This window comes from Notamacropus eugenii, chromosome 4 (assembly GCF_028372415.1).
Source record: "Notamacropus eugenii isolate mMacEug1 chromosome 4, mMacEug1.pri_v2, whole genome shotgun sequence".
In the NCBI taxonomy this organism is placed as follows: Eukaryota; Metazoa; Chordata; class Mammalia; order Diprotodontia; family Macropodidae; genus Notamacropus; species Notamacropus eugenii.
Window position 1 is genome coordinate 413,125,399 of NC_092875.1, and position 18,620 is coordinate 413,144,018.

Sequence of the window (18,620 nt, forward strand, 5' to 3'; positions counted from 1 at the left end):
CTGTTCTAAAATTTGATAAAACGATTTTAAAATTGTTTGGGGAGGAATGTTGGAGAGATCCACTGGGTGGTTGCCACTAATCTGCCACCATAGCTTCTGACTTCAGCTGAGATTGTTCTTAAAGAAAGATCAGGAGAGAGAATTCAAGTGTTCTGAAAATAAAGGAGTGATGAAGATTGAAAAGGTCTTTGAGGAAAAGTGGGAAATTGAAGTTACTACTTGGGCTTTTTATGAATAAGGTTTTAAAATAAATAGATAACTTAGAGAAACACGAAGTCAACAAGCAAGACTGTTATCAGAGCTGGAAAAAAAAGCCACTCTACACACATCACTTATTTTCCTTTTTTATCTTCACTTTTTAAGGTACCTGCTATGCTTTAGTCCAGTAGTACCAAACTTAAATAGAAATGAATCCCCATGGGTAGTGTATAGAGTTAGAAAACCCACAAATTACCATTGTCATATAGTTTTTTTCTTAATAGTATTAAGATAGTTTTCAGTGTTCTTTTTTATAGAATTTCAAGTTTCAAATTTTTTCCCCCTTCTTCCCTCCTTCCACTGCTCCCTCCAAGACAGCAAGCACTCTGGTGTAGGTTATACATGTACAATCATGTTAAATATATTCCCACATTAGTCATGTTGGGAAAGAGAAATCAGAACAAAAGGGGAAATTCATGAGAAGGAAAAAGCAAAGCAACAAAAAAGTGGAACTAGTATGCTTCAATCTGCATTCAGACTCCATAGTTTTCTCTCTGGATGTGGTTAGCATTTTCTATTACTAGTCTTTTGGAATTGTCTTGGGTTATTGTATTGTGGAGAAGAGCTAAGTCTATCATAGTTGATCATCACACAATAAGCAGCATTGTTTTCCTAGTACAGTGTTCTCCTGGTTCTGCTCACTTCACTCAGCATCAGTTCATATAATCTTTACAGGTTTTTCTGAAATCTGCCTGCTCATCATTTCTTAGAGCACAATAGTATTCCATTACATTCATATACCACAACTTGGTTCAGCCATTCCCCAATGGATGGGTATCCCTTCAATTTCCAATTTTTTGCCACCACAAAAAAGAGCTGCCTTAAATGTTATGTATATGTGGGTCCTTTCCCCCTTATTTTTTAAAAATATAATCATTTTATTTATTTTTAGTGTTCTACAATCACTACCATAAAACTTAGATTCTTTTCCCCTTATTTCCCACCAACCCCCTCCATCCCCAAGACGGCATACAATTCTATATAGGATCTACACATAACGTTCCTATTGAATATATTTTCATTATAGTCATGCTGTGTAGAAGAACTAAAATAAATGGGAGAAATCATATAACAAACCAAAACATGATGCATACACACACACACATACACACGCACACAAAATGATCTGCTACATTCTGCAATTGAATTCCATAGTTCTTTCTCTGAATGTAGAAGGCATGTTGCCTTAGAAGATCATTGGGGAATTTCTTTTTTTATGTCCTTGCATTGCTATGAAGATCCAAGTTGACCAGAAAAAACTCTTGAGCACTGTGGTCGTTGCTGTGCACGAAGTGCTCCTGGTTCTGCTCCTTTCACTCAGCATCAGATCATATAAGTCCTTCCAGGCCTCCCTGAAGTCTTCATGTTCATCATTTCTCATGGCGCAATAGTATTCCATTACGTTCATATACCATAATTTATTCAGCCATTCCCCAATTGATGGGCATCCCCTTGATTTCCAATTTTTGGCAACTACAAAGAGTGGTGCTATAAATATTTTTGTATATGTGGAACCCTTTCCCATTTTTATGATCTCTTGGGGATACAGTCCCAGAAGCGATATTGCTGTTTCCTCCTTATTTTTAATTATCTCTTTGTGATATAGACCTAGTAGTGGTATTGCTGGATTAAAGAGTATGCAGAGTTTGATTGCCCTTTGGGCATAGTTCCAAATTTCTTTTCTTTTTTTTTTAAATTGTATTTCTTTTCAGTGTTCTACAATCACTACCATATAACAGGTTTTTTTCGCATCCCTCCTCGAGACGGCATACAATTTTATATAGGTTCTATACATACATTTTGTAAGGGGCCCAGAGGGTCCCAGGGGGTGCAAGTCAGAGGCAAAGCTTGTTCCCGTGGGAACGGTGCTGACGCATACCCTGGCAGAACCTCTGTGTGACCCTGGAACCTAATGTTCCTGTAGATACTGATGTCCTGTACAGTAAAGTTACAAGTGAGCCTGGGAACCCAGGAACTAGCTCCAGGAACAAGATAAGCTTCCTTCCTTACTGCAGGTGTAAGGATGTGGAATAGTCATGAGATGGTGAAGTAATGGGATGAGCTCAGCATGTATGTAATTGGTGGATGCAGCCTTTATAAACCCTAACCCTTAGCTGAATAAAGAGTTGTTGCTTGGATCATCTTGTCTCCGGTCTCCTTCCTTCAGGGCCCACAGATTAGAGGCCCGTGGGTCAGGGGGATCCAGGGGGCTCGGGCCCTGACCCCGAGCAACATTTCTGTTAAATAAATTTTCCCTATAGTCATGCTGTGTAGAAGAATTAAAATGAATGAGAGAAATTGTATAACAAACCAAAATATTAAACACACACAAAAAAATGATCTGCTACATTCTGCGATTGAATTCCATAGTTCTTTCTCTGGATGTAGAAGGCCTAAATTTCTGTCAATGTTCAGATCACTTCTCAACTCCACCAGCAATGCATTAGTGTTCCAGTTTTCCCTCATCTTCTCCAATATTTATCATTTCCTTTTTCTGTCATATTAGTCAGTCTGATAGGTATGAGGTGGCATGTCAGAGTTTTAATTTTCATTTCTCTAATCAATAGTGATTTTAGAGCATTTTTTCACATGATTATAGTTTTAATTTCTTCTTCTGCAAACGCCTATATCCATATCCTTTGACCATTTATCAATTGAGAAATATAGCATTTTATCTGTATGTGTGTGTGTGTGTTGTGCCTGTTAAACATTTCCCAACTACATTTTAGTCTGCTTGGGCCTGAGTTTCATACCTTTGCTATACTCTTTTCTATTTTGTCTCTGACCTCTTGATCCCTTTTCTCTGGCTTCTCATTGTTTCTACATCTTATAATTTTCTTTATTCTCCCCTGCCTCTCATTGCATTCTTCTTAATATTATCTGTTGTGAATATGTTTTATTCTGAGGTTGTAGGTTATATCCAGGTTTGCGCTGGAGACAGCTCTAACGAAGGCAATTGTAAAATTTGCAGTGCGAGCATTTAAATCTGTGAAATAGGAAAATGGTATAAATCATGTCTTGATATACATTTTTATTTTTACTCATTGTCTAGACTTCAGAAAGTGATGGAGAAAATGTCAATAAGGGAAATTAAACTTAAATAAAAGAAACAACTACATGGAGGCCAAAAAATATTTAGAGTTATTATTTAAGGGAAATTATATATCATTTTTAGAGGAAAATTGCTTATTTCAAAAATATTTTTCTTTGTTAACCATGAATTAGACCAAAAAACCCAGCCTGTAGAAATACATCTTTGTTTTTGGTGAGGCAATTGGAATTAAGTGACTTGCCTGGGGTCACATAGCTAGTAAGTGTCAAGTGTCTGAGGCCAAATTTGGACTGAGGTCCTCCTAACTACAGGGCTGGTGCTTTATCCACTGTGCCGCCTAGCTAAGCTATATCTTTTTTTAATCATTCTGCCTACCTCTTCATAGTGTAGTAAGTAGTAGATAATATATTGTATTACTTGATACAAACCAGTTTTTTAGAGAGTTAGCTGGTGTATCTTATGAAGACTAACAAAATCATATTTTTCTTTTTTCCAATAGATGCAGATTTTACAACTGCAGTTGCCACTGAAGAAACTGTAGAAATGGGCAAGGAAAATGTGACAAGTACATCATACCCAGATTTAATTCCTATGGAGGCAACTGTGTTGGTGATAGGTAAATATATGGTGTTGTACACATCACAATTTTGTATTTTTCCTCCAGTTTTAATCAACTTGGCAAAGCAGTTGGATTATTTATTAATCTTGCTCCATTTATGTTTTCAAAATATTTAGCATCCATTATGACATTATACTTTTTTTTCTGATAAAGATTTCAGGTTGAATTATAGGTGAGATTTTCATACTTTTTAAAAGAATAAGGTTCTTTATTATTTTAGGTGGGAACACTAAATGTTCAGTCACTTTCAACTGAAACTCTGAGTGTCTTATCTCCTTGCATGATGACCTTCACCACCACTATAAGGGAATCAACACATGCCATGATAAATGGCCCTCTGTTTTGCTAGTGGAAATGACCAGAGTTATAAGCCATATTTTTACCCTGGCAAAATGGTTAAATTTGGTCCAAGTGCATTTTTGCAAAGCAGATTTTCAGCAGACTGCAGTCTTGACCACATGGATTCTTTGAACCCATCAAAGCATTCAGTGTACAGACTGGCAAAAAAAACCCAAAATCCTAATAATAAAAGCTAGAATTTATATAAAGCTTCAAGTTTGTAAAGCCTTGATGGACAGGAAGTACCAAGAGTCTTACAGCAGTTTGAAACTATTAAAACCAGGTTAAAACTGCCCTTAGGCTTTTGGGACACCCTTTCTTATTACTCCCATTTTACAGGTAAGAAAGCTGAGATACAGAGAGATCAAGTAACTTGCATGGGGGTCACACTGAAAGTGTTATGGCAGGATTTGAAGTCAGATCTTTCTTATTTCAAGTCCATGCCCTGAAGAGCTCAGAGTATTCATAGAGAGTCCTTTGAAAAAGTCTTGCCAACCCTTAGAATCATAAGACACAGTGCACCATTTATTGCACTACCCCCATCCCCTTTATTCCCTCCCTTGTGATTTTAGGCATCTATCCATGTTTCAATAAGGTCAAATTCTTTAAAATATCTTCAAGACTGAGCTGGTGCCACTTTCTCCATTAGCCTTTCCCAAGGCTTCTGGCTGCTATTGCTTCTTGTCAGCATTCCCTGCCCAAACTACATTAAATTTGCTTTGTAGAGTTTTTGCATTTGCTTGTATGTATACATGTCGTGTGTTGCAATAGAATATAAGGGCAGAAACTTTTTTTTTCTATGTCTCCCTAGTGTCTAGCGCTGTGTTTAGCATATTATTTTAGTTGCTTCATAAAAACTTACTGACTGATGGTTCAGGGGTAATTCTTACAATAACAGTAAACTGTAAGAGTAATTAAGGTTTAAGAAGTTTTGGTACATTAAATAAAAAGAGTGGCTTTTGTTATCTGATCTATTCAAATGATGTGGTGCATTTTTAAAATATGACTTCTAATTGGTTTAAGCCATTTTAGCAGTTTCATTTGCTGAGACTTAAATATAGTTAGACAAATTTTCAAATTCTGATTATTCATTTTGTTTGAATGTTTTTAGTAGGCACCAGATATTCTTCCTGCTATCGCTTCCTAAAATCACGGTGATAAAATTATCACTGATATTTTTAATCTGGATTTTTGATATATATATGCACATATGTATATATATATGTGTGTATATATATATATATGTATATATATAGTTATATAGTTATTACTACGTAAGAGCTACTTGTTCCAAATTTCCTATCTTCCTCTTTGGTCTGATCCATTTCTTTTCTTTTGTATCCATTCAGTAAACTTTGCTGTCTCCTTATTGCTTGCAGGACCAAATATAAAATCTTTCTGGCATGTGAAGCCCTTTGTAACCTGCACCTCCACCTTTCCAGTGTTCTTACACCCTTACACTCGTTCTGTACTCTACACTCCAGTGACACTGGCTTCTTTGTTGTTCTTCACAAGCTACCCCATCTCTGTAATTTGGGCATTTTTCACTGATTGTCCCCCTCATGCTGAGAGTCTTCTTACCTCATCTCTGCCTCTTGGCTTCTCTCAAGCTTCCAACTCTAAAAGAAGCTTTTCCCTCTCCAGCTTAATTTCTAGTGCTTTTCCTAGTGGATTATCTCTTCCTTTGTCCTGTATGTCACTTGTTTTCACATGGTTGCTTGCATGTTATCTCTCCCCATTAGACTGAATTACTTCTCTAGTGGTTAGCATAGTAGCTGACACACAGTAGATGCTTAATAAATGTTTCTTGACTGACTGACTGTTTGTTGTTCTTTATATAACGACAGTCACTCACTTTAGGGTGGTTTCATTTTTACTTTATCCCTTTTTAAAATTTATTCCTCACCCATCCCCCCCTGTCATTTGGTAGCTGATCCTTTAGGTTAACACAGTTTTTGAGAGTTTCAAATAAATATATCAACCTATGCAATCTTTCATCAGCAAAATTATCACGAGCTCTTTCCACCCTTACCTACTGATACAGCTAATGCATCAAATGAAGACTGATGTTTTAACTGAATAAATCACATCAGTTCCAGAATTCAGTTAGACTGACAGGTAGGATAAATTAGGCAGCTCTGGGTCATGAAAGGCTGGAAGGCATGGCTGGTATCTGCACAGGCAAAGGGTCAAGTCTGTGGATATCTGCCAAAGCCAGGAGGGATGGGCAGCTATTATGGAAGTGAGCAGGCAAGAGATCCAGAGGCCAAGGTAGCTAAGGTTGCAGTGCTCAGGGATCAGGAACCCACTCAGAATAATCAGAGTTTAGAAGCTAGGCAAAGGGTGTAAATAAAAGGAATGTTAAAGCGGTAGATGAAACAGAGCTTGATAGTGAAGAAAGGATTTTGTAAAGCAAAGACTCTTTCTGTGAGTCCTCTCCAGGACTAGACCTGGTCTCACTGTAGAGTTGGGTCTCCAGGTGGAGGCAGTATATACCCATCTGGAATAGGGGAATGAGGAGTGGGGGGCAAAATAGCTGCAAAGAAATTTACATCAGCATTTTGAAAAGGTTCATGTTTAGGCTATGGATTCATATATCTCTTTTCTCTTATTTTTTTTTTTTAACTGGCCCATATCTTGATTTGACTGCCCCAAGCAGAGTGGCTTCACATATACATAGGCATACATATGCGCATGCATATAATGAGTCAATCAATATTTGTCAAATGCCAACGAATAGATGAATCTCTGTATGGCATATAATCCATGCCACTAGTTTAACATCCCTTCTCTTGGAAGTTATTAGACTGAGTGCTTTTGTGTTTATCAGGGGAGTATGATTAACAGTACTTAGAACCAAATGATTATATCTACCTCATTCTCTGATAGAGTGAGGTGAAAAGGCAAACAACCAAGGTGAAAGAAAAGGCAGGATGTGATGATGGGCTGAGAAACTAGAGAAAAATGACTGTAGGATGTCTGGATCCTGGTGAGTTTAAGCAAGATGGTTGTTGGCATCCAGTGTCCCCTAAACCAGTGCTGTAGGACTACTGTGCGAAAAGGCGGGAGCTGGCAGTGTCCCATCTCCCAATTTACTATGTCTAGTTTAAGCACCAAGATGTGTTCGTTGAGTGTTTGTTTTTTGAATTGGTTTGGATTGTGTTGGTAAAATCATTTGAAAATAGTGTAGCAGGCCTCTATGCCGGGGAAGGCAATGTGTCTAGCCACTGCAGCAGCTTCCCTTTAACTGATGATTCTATAAGTTTTGAAATACTACTTTGTTCTCTTTTCTGGGAATAATGGTTGTGCAAGAATTGGGCGGCTATTCCTTGCCATTCACTAACAATGACTATTCAACTGTTGAAAATAAGAGTAGAAATACATTGTTAAAATGTAAGTAGAAACATTTACCACTTTGTCATCTGTCTCCAAAATGACAAAACACATCTGAAATCAATTTTCAAAATGGAAAAATAACAGTAAATGTTTTAATGTCTATTACAAGTATAAATGGGGGAAAACAGTGAGCCAGGAACCTTCTCTAGCAGAAAATATGCCTTAAATCTTAACTTCAGTAGTTATAAGGTAACCAAAATTTCTCAATATTTGCTACATGTCTCCGAAGAGTCACCATTTTGCAAATGTTTCAATTATGTAAACTCTGCAGATTTTCTTGTATTGTTAAAGCTAACTGCATGTGTGTCTGAAAAAAATTCTATCTAGTATGTTACCTTTTCTATTGTTTCAATGTATTCTAGGTATGTTTTATGAATGGAGGCTTCTGTGTATGTATAATTTATGTGCTTTTATATACAATGTATATTGGGCATATACATGTAACACATATTTTACTACTTACACATGCAACATGCTAGAGGCAACCTACCCCCTACTTTTCTTGCTGGTCTTGTCCTACAGAGTATGGATACTTCGGGTTCATGGGACTCCATACTTCTGAAATTGCAGCTCACAAACCCCCACTGATATATTTAATAATAATAAAAATGATAGTATTTTAAGGTTTGCAAAACACTTTACAAATATCTCATTTTATCTTCACCATGGTCTTGGGAGATAGGTGCTATTATTTTCCCAGTTTCCGTATAAGGAAACTGACAAGTCACATTAAGTGAATTGGTCAGATTTATAAAGCTAGTAAGTTTCTGAGGCTGCGTTTGGACTCAGTCCTTCCTGGCTCTACAGCCAATATTGCTCCATCTAGCTGCTTCATATCTTTCAATAATCAGTCAAAGACATAGCTCAGTAAGAAAAATAGCGACGCAATATCTTCCCTAGAAACTGGGGTGCACCCTTTCATAAATATTCTTAGTGCTGCGAGAATTCAGTCACAGATTATAATAAAGTATCATGCTTCTCATCTTCTAGGCCTGCATACTCTGTGTCATCTGCTATTTTGGCCTGGAACATCCATCATCCCATGCTGTCTTCTTTCCCTGGTATATTCCTCTGTTGTGCCTGCCCTTTCTCCTATTGTTGAGTTAGTTCCTCAGGGCTTTTCTTTTTGTGATGGGGCCCAGGTGAGCACATCCTTCATTCCCCTTCCTGCAGTGCTTCTGACTTTTTGGACTTCTATACCACATCCCTTAACCCCTTCTTTCCAGCTAGCTTCGCTTTTGTGTGTTGGCTTTCCCTATTAAATTGTAAACTCCCTGAGGTTAAAGATTGTCTATTTGCTTGCGTTTGTATCCCTGACTCTTAGAACTGTCCCTGGCACTTAGTACACACAAAGAATTATCTTAAAGTATATAAATTAATTTTAATTGATTTTAAAGTATGTTATTCAACTATAAAACAAAGCAAAATCTACATAATAGATTTGTAATTGCATGCACTACTTTCCTTTTCTACAATGTCTATAAAAATGACTCGTATTTGAGAATAAGATTTTTAAAAAAACTGTAAAGCCCTTTGATATTCATTAATGATTGTTATCAAAACACTGATGGTATCAATTCTTTCTTGCCTGTAAAACAATATTAAAATGACTAAAAAATAAAAGATAAGAGAATAAATCATGAAATTAGGAAATCGGACTTGGTTTTGTTGATATAATGAACTCCCACATGAAGAAATGCTTTTTTAAAATGCTCTTTAAAAGTCTGTAATTGAAATGGACAGCTAGGCTAAATGCATATAGTACCAGGCCTGGAGTTGGGAAGGCCTGAGTTCAAATATGACCTCAGACATTTACTACCTGTGTGGCCATGGGCAAGTCACTTAACCCTATTTGCCTCAGTTTCCTCATCTGTAAAATGAGCTAGAGGAGGCAATGGCAAACCACTCCAGTATCTTTACCAGAGTCAGACATGACTGAAATACAAAAACAATATAATCCAACACATAAAACTTTAAAAGATGCTCTGCTCATCTATTATCGCTCCGATCTTGCTTTCATTCCTGTTCTGTCTCTGGGGTTGGGGTAGACAGGGCTATTCCTAGCCTCCCTCTCCCCCCAACTTCTCCCTTATTGAAAAACAAAGTCAAACAAAGCCCTTCTAACAACTATTCCTAGTTAACAAAACAAATATCGATATTGACCATGTCCAAAATAATGTGTCTGTCTCATTATGCATCTTGAATGTATGATCTCAATATCAGGAGATGGACAAGGGTGCTTCATCATTGGTATTCTGAAATTGTGGTTGTAAGAGTTCATAAGAATTTTTTTCTTTTTAAATTTAATTTATTTTATCTGAACTTAAAAAGTAAAGCAAGCATTTCCATAATATAGTAGAATAGAAAAAAGATGATTACACATGAAACTGCAAGTCTATTATGTAAAACTTGCTTTAATAAAGTTGTGAACTTTTTCCCTTTTTTTATCCGCCCCTACCTCTGCCCTAGAGATGAGTAACATTAGACACAAATAAAAGTATATATGTAAAACCATTATATACATATATATGTATGTACTTCTATTTATCAAATTTTTTCTCTGGATACAGATAGTATGTTCCTTTATAGCTAATTTGGGTTTTTATAATAGTCGAAATGACTTAGTCTCTCGAAGTTATTCTTAAAACAGTATTGCTTTTACAGTACGCCACGTTCCCTTGGTTCAGCTTGCTTCACTTTTGATTACTTCATGTAGGTCTATTCATGTTTTCCCTAACATCATTGAACTCATTTCTTATAACACTGTAGTATTTCATCATAATAATATACCACATCTTGTTTAGCCATTCCCCAATTGACAGGCATCCCTGTAATTTTCATTTCTTTGCCACCACAAAAAGAGCTGCTACAAATATCTTACAACATGTCGATTCTTTTCTTTTTCCCCTAATCATCTTTGGAAAGAGACTTAGTAGTGGTATTGCTAGGTCAAAGGGTTTAGGCAGTTTAATAACTGGGCATAATTCCAGATTGCTCTTCAACCAAAATGGTTGGATCAGTTCACAGTTCTACCACCAACAGTAAATTAATGTCCCAATTTTCCCACATCCTCGCCAACATTTGTATCACTTTCCCCTTCAATCATTTTAGCCAATCTTATAGATATAAAATGTTATCTCAAGGTTGTTTTAATTTGCATTTCTCTAAACAATAATAGTTTTGATCATTTTTTCATGTGACTATAAATTATTTTGATTTCTTCATTGGAAAACTGCCTGTTCATATCTTTTGACCATTTACCAGTTGAGGAATGACTTGTATTCTTATAGATTTAACAGAGTTCTTAATATATTTGAGATATGAGACCTTTATCTAAGAAATTGTCTATACATTTTCCCCACTTTCTGTTTTCCTTCTGATCTTGGCCACATTGTTTTATTTATACAAAACCTTTATACTTTAACGTAATCAAAATGATCCAACTTATACCCCACACAGCTCTCTACGTCTTGTTAATTCATAAATTTGTTCCCCTAATATTTTCCATGTTCTTCAAATTTTCTTATAATAGATCTCTTTGTATCTAGGTTATGTATCCATTTTGACATTATCTTGGTAAATGGTGCAAGATATTGTTCAAAGCCAAATTTCTGCCAGACTGCTTTCCAGCTTTCCCCCAAATTTTTTGCCAAATAATGAATTCTTATCCTAAAAATTTAAATCTTTATGCTTGTTAAACACAAGTCTGTAGTCATTTCATAAGTGTTTCAAAGTTGTTTGTCTTTATAGTGTATTTGTTATTATATGAATTGTTCTCTTGGTTGTGCTCACTAATTATGTATCCATTTATAAAAGTCTTCCCAGGTTTGCCTCTCATCATTTCACATGGTACAATAATACACCATTATATCCATAAACCATGAAGTTCAGCCATTCTAAAGAGGGTAATATACTACCCTCTTTATTTCCAGTTCTTTAGGCCTTTTATTTCCAAAGTTTGCAAAATAACTATTTCCAGTTTCACAGCCTTTTCATCTTCCAGTCTCATGTGTGTACTTTCTGAATCTTTTGATTTCTTTGTGTCACTAATAATGTACTTTTTTCTCCAGTGGGTGCTTCACTGGGTATTGTATTATACAAAACTAAAACCTCAATTCTTTTTAAAGAAAATAGGCTCAGAATGAGAATGTTCCTCATAGAAGAACATTGCTGTAGGAGAAAAAAATAAGGAGATGCATTTTTAAATCTTCCCTCAAAGTGCTACCCAAACTCTAATTTCCTAATGGAATGAAAAAAGCTAAGAGAGTCTTGGGAAAGGAAACTTGAGGGAAGAGATGATGATAGTACCATTTTTTTTACTGTGGGCAGTAGCCTTCCCATTTTGATGAGCAGGTGTCTAGTGTTCTAGTTCACTACTCACAAGGTGCCCAGCCACTGGAACAACGTGCCTTTTATGTTGCATGTCTCTATCTCCAGCTTCAACTTTTCCAAGTTCTGCCCATCTTTCAGGTCTTAGTTTAAATCCTATATTCTTGGATCAAGTCTGCTCTTGTTATTTTCTCTGTCCTTGCAATTGCAGTAGCAAAACTGATAGTAATAGCTGACACAAGAAGAACATTGCAGTTACAGATCATTTTACACACATTATCCAACTGTACCTTCACAATGACACTGTCAGGTAAGAAGTGTATATACATATCATTAGCCCCATTTTACAAGTAAGGAGACTGAACTTCCAAGAAGCTATATAATTTGTCCCAGGTCTCCTAGTTACAATGAAATGGAAGTAGGACTTAAAACCTAGGCCTTTTCACTTCAAATCCTAGGTTCTTTACTTTGATGTACTGCTCTTACTTTATATGTGATCTGACTTTTTCAGCACTCATGTGATTTTGTAGCTAATTCATAGCACTAAATTGAACACTTATAACATTATACAATAATTCTTGTGTTTTAGTCTCACTGTCTCAACTAGATTGTAAACTCTGTTTGAAGGTGTTTCCATTTGTAGCCATAAGATAATGCTTAGTACATAGTGTTAAAACATTACTTTCATTTGTGGATGTGACCCTGAGTGAAAGTAAGTTAAATGATTGGATTCTTTAAACAAAATTAAATTAAATATTTTATTTTTCTTCTAATTACATGTAAAAATCTACAAAAACAATTTTTAACTTTTCATTTTTAAAAATGTTGATCTCCAAATTCTTTTACTCCTACCTCTCCTCCATCATTGAAAAGGCAGGGAATTTGATAGGTTATATATGTGCAACATGCAAAACATTAGTCATGTTGTGAAAGAAAACACAGAAAGAAAGCACAAAAAAAATTAAGTAAAAAACGATATGCTTTGATCTGCATTGAGACTACATTTAATTCTTTTTCTAGAGGTGGCTAGCATTTTTCATCATAAAGAAGATAACTTGATTTTTTACATCCTTGAGGTTTTCCAAACACCAACAGATTTGTCTTTCTTTAAGGCACAGGTCAATTGTGAACTCCTACAAGCAATCTTTACCAATTCACTCCGTTGTCACTATTTTCTTCTTTTTGAAATAACTGTATTCCATATATACTTTGTCTTTACATAGTGAATCCTTTCAAATGGAATGTAAGCTACCTGAAAGCAGAAATAGTCTCATTTTTGTTTTTTTCTCTGTAATCTAGCATCAGGTCTTTATATTAATGTTAATTGAATTGAATTGAAACCAGAAAGGATGGTCCCAAAGGGGTATTCAAAACTATTTCTACCTATACTATGTTTTTAATTGATCATGATTTCACAAAATTTTACTTTCTAAGCTCCATTATTTTATACTCAAAAGCACTCTTTTTTAAAGCAGGATATTCCATTCAGCTGTTTTTGAATTGTACAAGCAGTTATTTCAAGCATTTGCCTACAAAGTACTTCAGATTACCTGTGCATTCAGTTTTTAAAACTTTACACTTGATTGCTGCTCAGGAAAGCATTTTCTCACTTTCTAAATTTTTAAATGTAGTTACAAGTGATGACACTGTAAGCTATTGGACAAAAGCTACTTGCTATCCAGCTTTTCCACACATCCTGTCCTTTATATAGTCTGTTAATTGAGGGTGGGTGGGAAGGAAGATAGAGTGTTCTAGAGAATTGAGAGTTTTGGAGAGAATTATGGGAAGCTTCAAGAAGCTATGTAAGAAGAAATATCATTGGCAATAGCATACCCTTAGGACGCGACTTAACAATAAGGATGGGGGTTTAATTGATGTGGGGAGCTCCTGGTTGAGGTAACTCCTATTATCCAGTGCAGAGCAGCCCCTTTTCTGCATCTTTTGTCTTAGAGAGTTGTCTATAGAATTGAAAGGTTAAGTAATACACCATGGGTCATACAGTGTCAGAGAAGGAACTTTGAACTTTCCTCTTGCTTCTGAGGGCAGCTTTTTATTCGTGACTGTTCTACCTCTTCATAACAATAATAACCATAAAAATGAATTCTTACATAGCTCCATGTAAGTTTTCTGCTTCAAACTCATACTCTTAAGAAGACTTCAAGTAATAGCTAACAGTTTTTATCACACTTAGCACTTTTCATACATTGTCTCATTTGAGCCTCTCAACTACTCTGTACAGTAGTTAAAATAGATATTATTATCCCCATTTTGCAGTTGAAAAGTTAAACTATTATCAGGATTGATTCAGAAACTATTTTTAAATTCTTCCTTATACTAAAAATTCCATGCAACTCTAATCATATTTTCAGAACACCCTTCAACCAGCAAGATAGATTTATTGAATATCTTCTCATTGTCAGTCATTATGCTGTGGCTATAAAGGGAAATACAAAACTTACTCTCACTCTTCAAAGAGCTTAAAATCTAATTGAGAAAACAAGGCAATAAGCACCATAGGAGTATAGCATATAGCTGTGCATTTCTATTAACATTAATTTCTTTTTTTAAAAAATGATTTATTTTTAGTTTTTAGCATTCACTTTTATAAGATTTTGAGTTTTAAAATTTCTCCCTCCCTTCATACATGTACAGACATATTAAATATATTTCCATATTAGTCATTTAACATTAATTTATTTCAAATTTAAAAAAATAAAGTGAATCAAACAATTAAAAAACTTTTGGTAAGAAACTATAAAATTGTAATCAATATTTGGAAGCTACTATAAATGTTTAATTTTCAATACCTGTTCTTTATGTCCTTTATCTTTTTTAATTAATAGAAACATCTGATGCTGTTGTGGAACAAAATGTGACAATAGGAAACCCTGCTAGCATAGAACTAAAATGTAACTTCAGTACCACCAGGCACCCACAATTTGTGTATGTGTATTGGAAAAAAGGGGATTATCGGATCAATAAAACAAGTGGTGTCAGAGTATTTGAAGATGTCATGCAAGCTCATATCAGGTAAGTGATGCAGGAATTTGACTGTTAAAAAAATCTACATTAGTTGAATTTTAATTTTTTTGTTGACTTATTTCAAAATACTGTGTTTATTCCCCCAATTATTCACTTCATAGTATTTTTATGTTGCCTAAGCTTATGTTTTATTCTATGCCTACATCTTTTCATTTTTCATTCTTGAAATGTATAAAAGCACAAACATAATGATTTCAATTCTCTCTAGGTTGATGATCACTGATAAAATGGATATGGACAGCTACTCTTGTGTTTTTGAAGGGATAAAGGAACGAAAAGGCACATTTCACTTTAAAGGTCAGTACTGAGAACTTAACCATGTCAATGTCATGTTCTAGGAATGATAAGGCCTCATAGTTTTGTTACATTTCTAATGAATAAATAATGGAGTCAATAGAACATAATTATATCTGACATGTACACAATGAATTTGCATATGCATACACAAATATTTGTGTACACACTACATACATATTTTTATGCACACCCACACTATGTTGAATATGAGGGGGCAGTGTCACAAACTAAGGAGCCTGCCTTGTAGTCTAGATTACTTGAATTCAAGTTCTGTTTTTGTTATGTCTTGGCTGTGTGACAAAGTACAAGGCACTTAACTTCTTGATATCCCACATAGTACTTTAGGACTACCCATTAGAGAAGAGTTGAATATTTAATATTGGTGGAGAGAATCTTCACACCAGTAATTCCTTACAGTGACTGGATCTCTCTCTACCACCTCCTCCTTAAAAAAAAATCATGTACAATATAAGAAAATGATTAGGAATTTGAGATCTTGTCCATCCATTAGTCTTCAGAGAAGTACATTTCTAGAACCTCTAGACCTCATGAAAATTTTCTGTATTTCTAAAAAAAAGCTCCAAAATATGAATTTTCATAAACTACTTTCTTATTAAAATAAGGATGACTTGTCAGAAACTGACAAGTTTCTGAGATAAGGAATTTTTGTCTGGCAAAATGAAGTAATATGAGTAAAAGTATTTTTGTAGCTAGACCATGACAGCAACATGGTCCAGGTTAGACTAAACATAAATAAGTCTTAAGGCTTTTGTTTGATTTTCAGTTATTTAGTACTTTGAGGAAGTTTAAATTTAATTGTCCCAGTCAATAGCCACAATTCATTGCCTTTTGGTGATCTTGATTCAATACGGATCTCTCCTTTACTCATTTTTCTCTGTATCATTGTACTGTCTACACACGCAGGCTATTCTCCTTCCCTTTATACATGTTAATAACATACTTTTAAGTGCTCTTATTTGTGTAAAGTATGTCTCCAAGGACAGAAACTGTTACCTTTTGTTCTCTTTCTTCCTTTCACTTTCTCCTACCCCCTCTTCCTCATTTAGAATTTTGATAGACACAAAGAATGTGTCCATTACATGTTTTTTGATGGCTATACTGACTCAGATCACCTGTTCAAGTCATAGATTTTGTGGAATAAATCCTAACAAGTTCAAGAAAAGAGACAAATAGAATAAATGTCAGCAAATATTTAGACATTACCTATTGTGTTTTCTTTTATTAAGGCTTGCTCTTCTGATGAAAGAATTCCACTTGTACAAAGCAGAAATGCTGCTTTGACAGTGCTCATTTCTAATTCATGATGTACAATATAATTAAACGTGATATTTTTTTACTTGCAATCTCTAATTTTGCCCTTTTTTCTTTTAATCTTTCATTCTTCCCTTCTAGTGTTTTATTTTTTTTTGTTTTTCCCCAAACACCAAATAACGTGCGTATATATGTATACATATATGATATGCACATGTACATACACACATTTACATCTATATTTCAGAGGTCACTTTTTGAGTACTTCTCCACTTTGATTTAGTTCAATTAATTCCTGTTTCTTACTAGAACTTCAGTCCAAAGCCAATGTGGTTTTATTCAAGCATTCTTTTAGATAGAAAGATACCTGAGTGTTAGCAGAGTGTCTTCTTTTTCTTTTTTGCAATTTAGATGGAAACATTTCAATTGAACTTATTGGTTTTTAATGTGCATTTAACTTTAATGCAACTTTAAACATACCCTGTATCCTGAAGGTATTTGTAAAGTTAATAAATGTATCCCTTCTGGCTCCTTTTCCAGGAGAGAATCCTGCCCTACAAGTCATTTAAAAAATGAATATTGCCTGAAGAAACAGTTAATTTCATCAGAACACAATTTAAATAGATTAAATAGAGCACAATTTAATAGAACAATTCATGTTGCAATTGTTTAATCAGACCTTCAAGGCACAGCTATTTTACAAATCCTCAGTCTTCCTGTTACTCCACATTCATTGTATGTGACTTATCCATTCTCCCAAGAAGAAGTCTTAACTTCAGTTTTTGGAAGAGTAGGGTCCGGTACATTCCTGAAAGTCTATTGAAGCCTCAGCTTTTTTTTGTTTAACTTGAATGTAATATTTATTTGGTGAATTTACATGTGAGTTCATTTACAAAAGAAAAATTACAGACAAATGCAGCTTTTAGTGCAGTTTCATGTTAAGAACAGGCAACAGTCCGTGAGGATTTGGAGTGATAAGACTGAGTCATTTTCCTTTGTGTGGTTTTTTCCTACCCCTCCCCAGGGGGAGGAAGGGAGAAAAGTGGAAGAAAATATCAGTGTCTGTGAAAATAAGGCCATGCGAATAAAAACCCTTTTAAAGAATCAGAGGAATTTTAAGTTGGGGATAAGAAACCCTCTTGGAAGCCTCAGTTTTAAATAGGGCAATGGAAGTCTGCTACTAAGTGCCTAAGTACAAGTGTACGAGTCTGAGCCCTGGGACCAATTCAACAACAGTGTCACTGTCTCTGTTAATGGGCAAGCCAGAGATGATTTATTACTAGGAGATTATAAAACGGCCTCCTCAGAGCTGATTAGTGTGATGACAAAAAAAAAATGCTACTGTCTTTTGGTATTTGGCTGTCAGGATGGTAACAGGTGCCAGAAAGGGAACCCAAATGTGTGTTCTGAACTTGTTTCTGCTAATGAGCCAGGGATGACTTTTAACTTAAAAGATGGCATGTGGTTGGTTTCTGGACTAGGACTAGTTTCCATCCCAATCCCCTGCCTATGCCAAAACAGGGAGCATTGTGACCCAAGACTGCTACTTCCACAAAATTCATTATACTTACAGATGTTTTGATGTTCAACATTCTGATGTTGGCAGTGTGCATACTTAACCTTTAACATTTAGTCCTGTTTCTCAAGAAGAAACTGAAGCATATTACTTTGACTCATTTTCTGGAGAATTTTGTTACCAGTACCAGTTTAGCTAAATTGTTCACTTGGACCACGAGACTGTTTCCGATGTTAGTTTGACAGGTTGCCTCCATCTGTAGGACTAAGCATTCCTTTTTAGCTGATGGACAGCCAGCTGCAGAAGAAAACTGAGCTGAACCTACACAAATACCTTTGCCAAAAGTGGGTCAAACAATTATGTAAGAGAAGCACTTCCTTTTCTATTGCATTGCCACAATATCTGCTCTCTTAATTAGAAGAGATGATTTGAGGGGAATGGTGCATCACTTGGTATAGGAAGTTCCCACTTGCTTTAAAAAATTCAGCCTTTACAGTGTC

At 35.3% G+C, this 18,620-nt stretch overlaps 1 protein-coding gene across 7 annotated transcripts in view; it reads left to right on the forward strand.

The window, feature by feature from the left end:
- Positions 1 to 18,620, forward strand: part of EMB (embigin) — a 247,050-nt gene that overhangs the window by 100,052 nt on the left and 128,378 nt on the right. For all 7 annotated transcript variants that reach the window (XM_072605669.1, XM_072605670.1, XM_072605668.1 and 4 more), the window contains exons 2-4: positions 3,810 to 3,926; positions 14,837 to 15,023; positions 15,244 to 15,332. In XM_072605669.1, the coding sequence (XP_072461770.1) occupies positions 3,810 to 3,926; positions 14,837 to 15,023; positions 15,244 to 15,332 (393 nt within the window). The remainder of the gene's footprint in view (positions 1 to 3,809; positions 3,927 to 14,836; positions 15,024 to 15,243; positions 15,333 to 18,620) is intronic.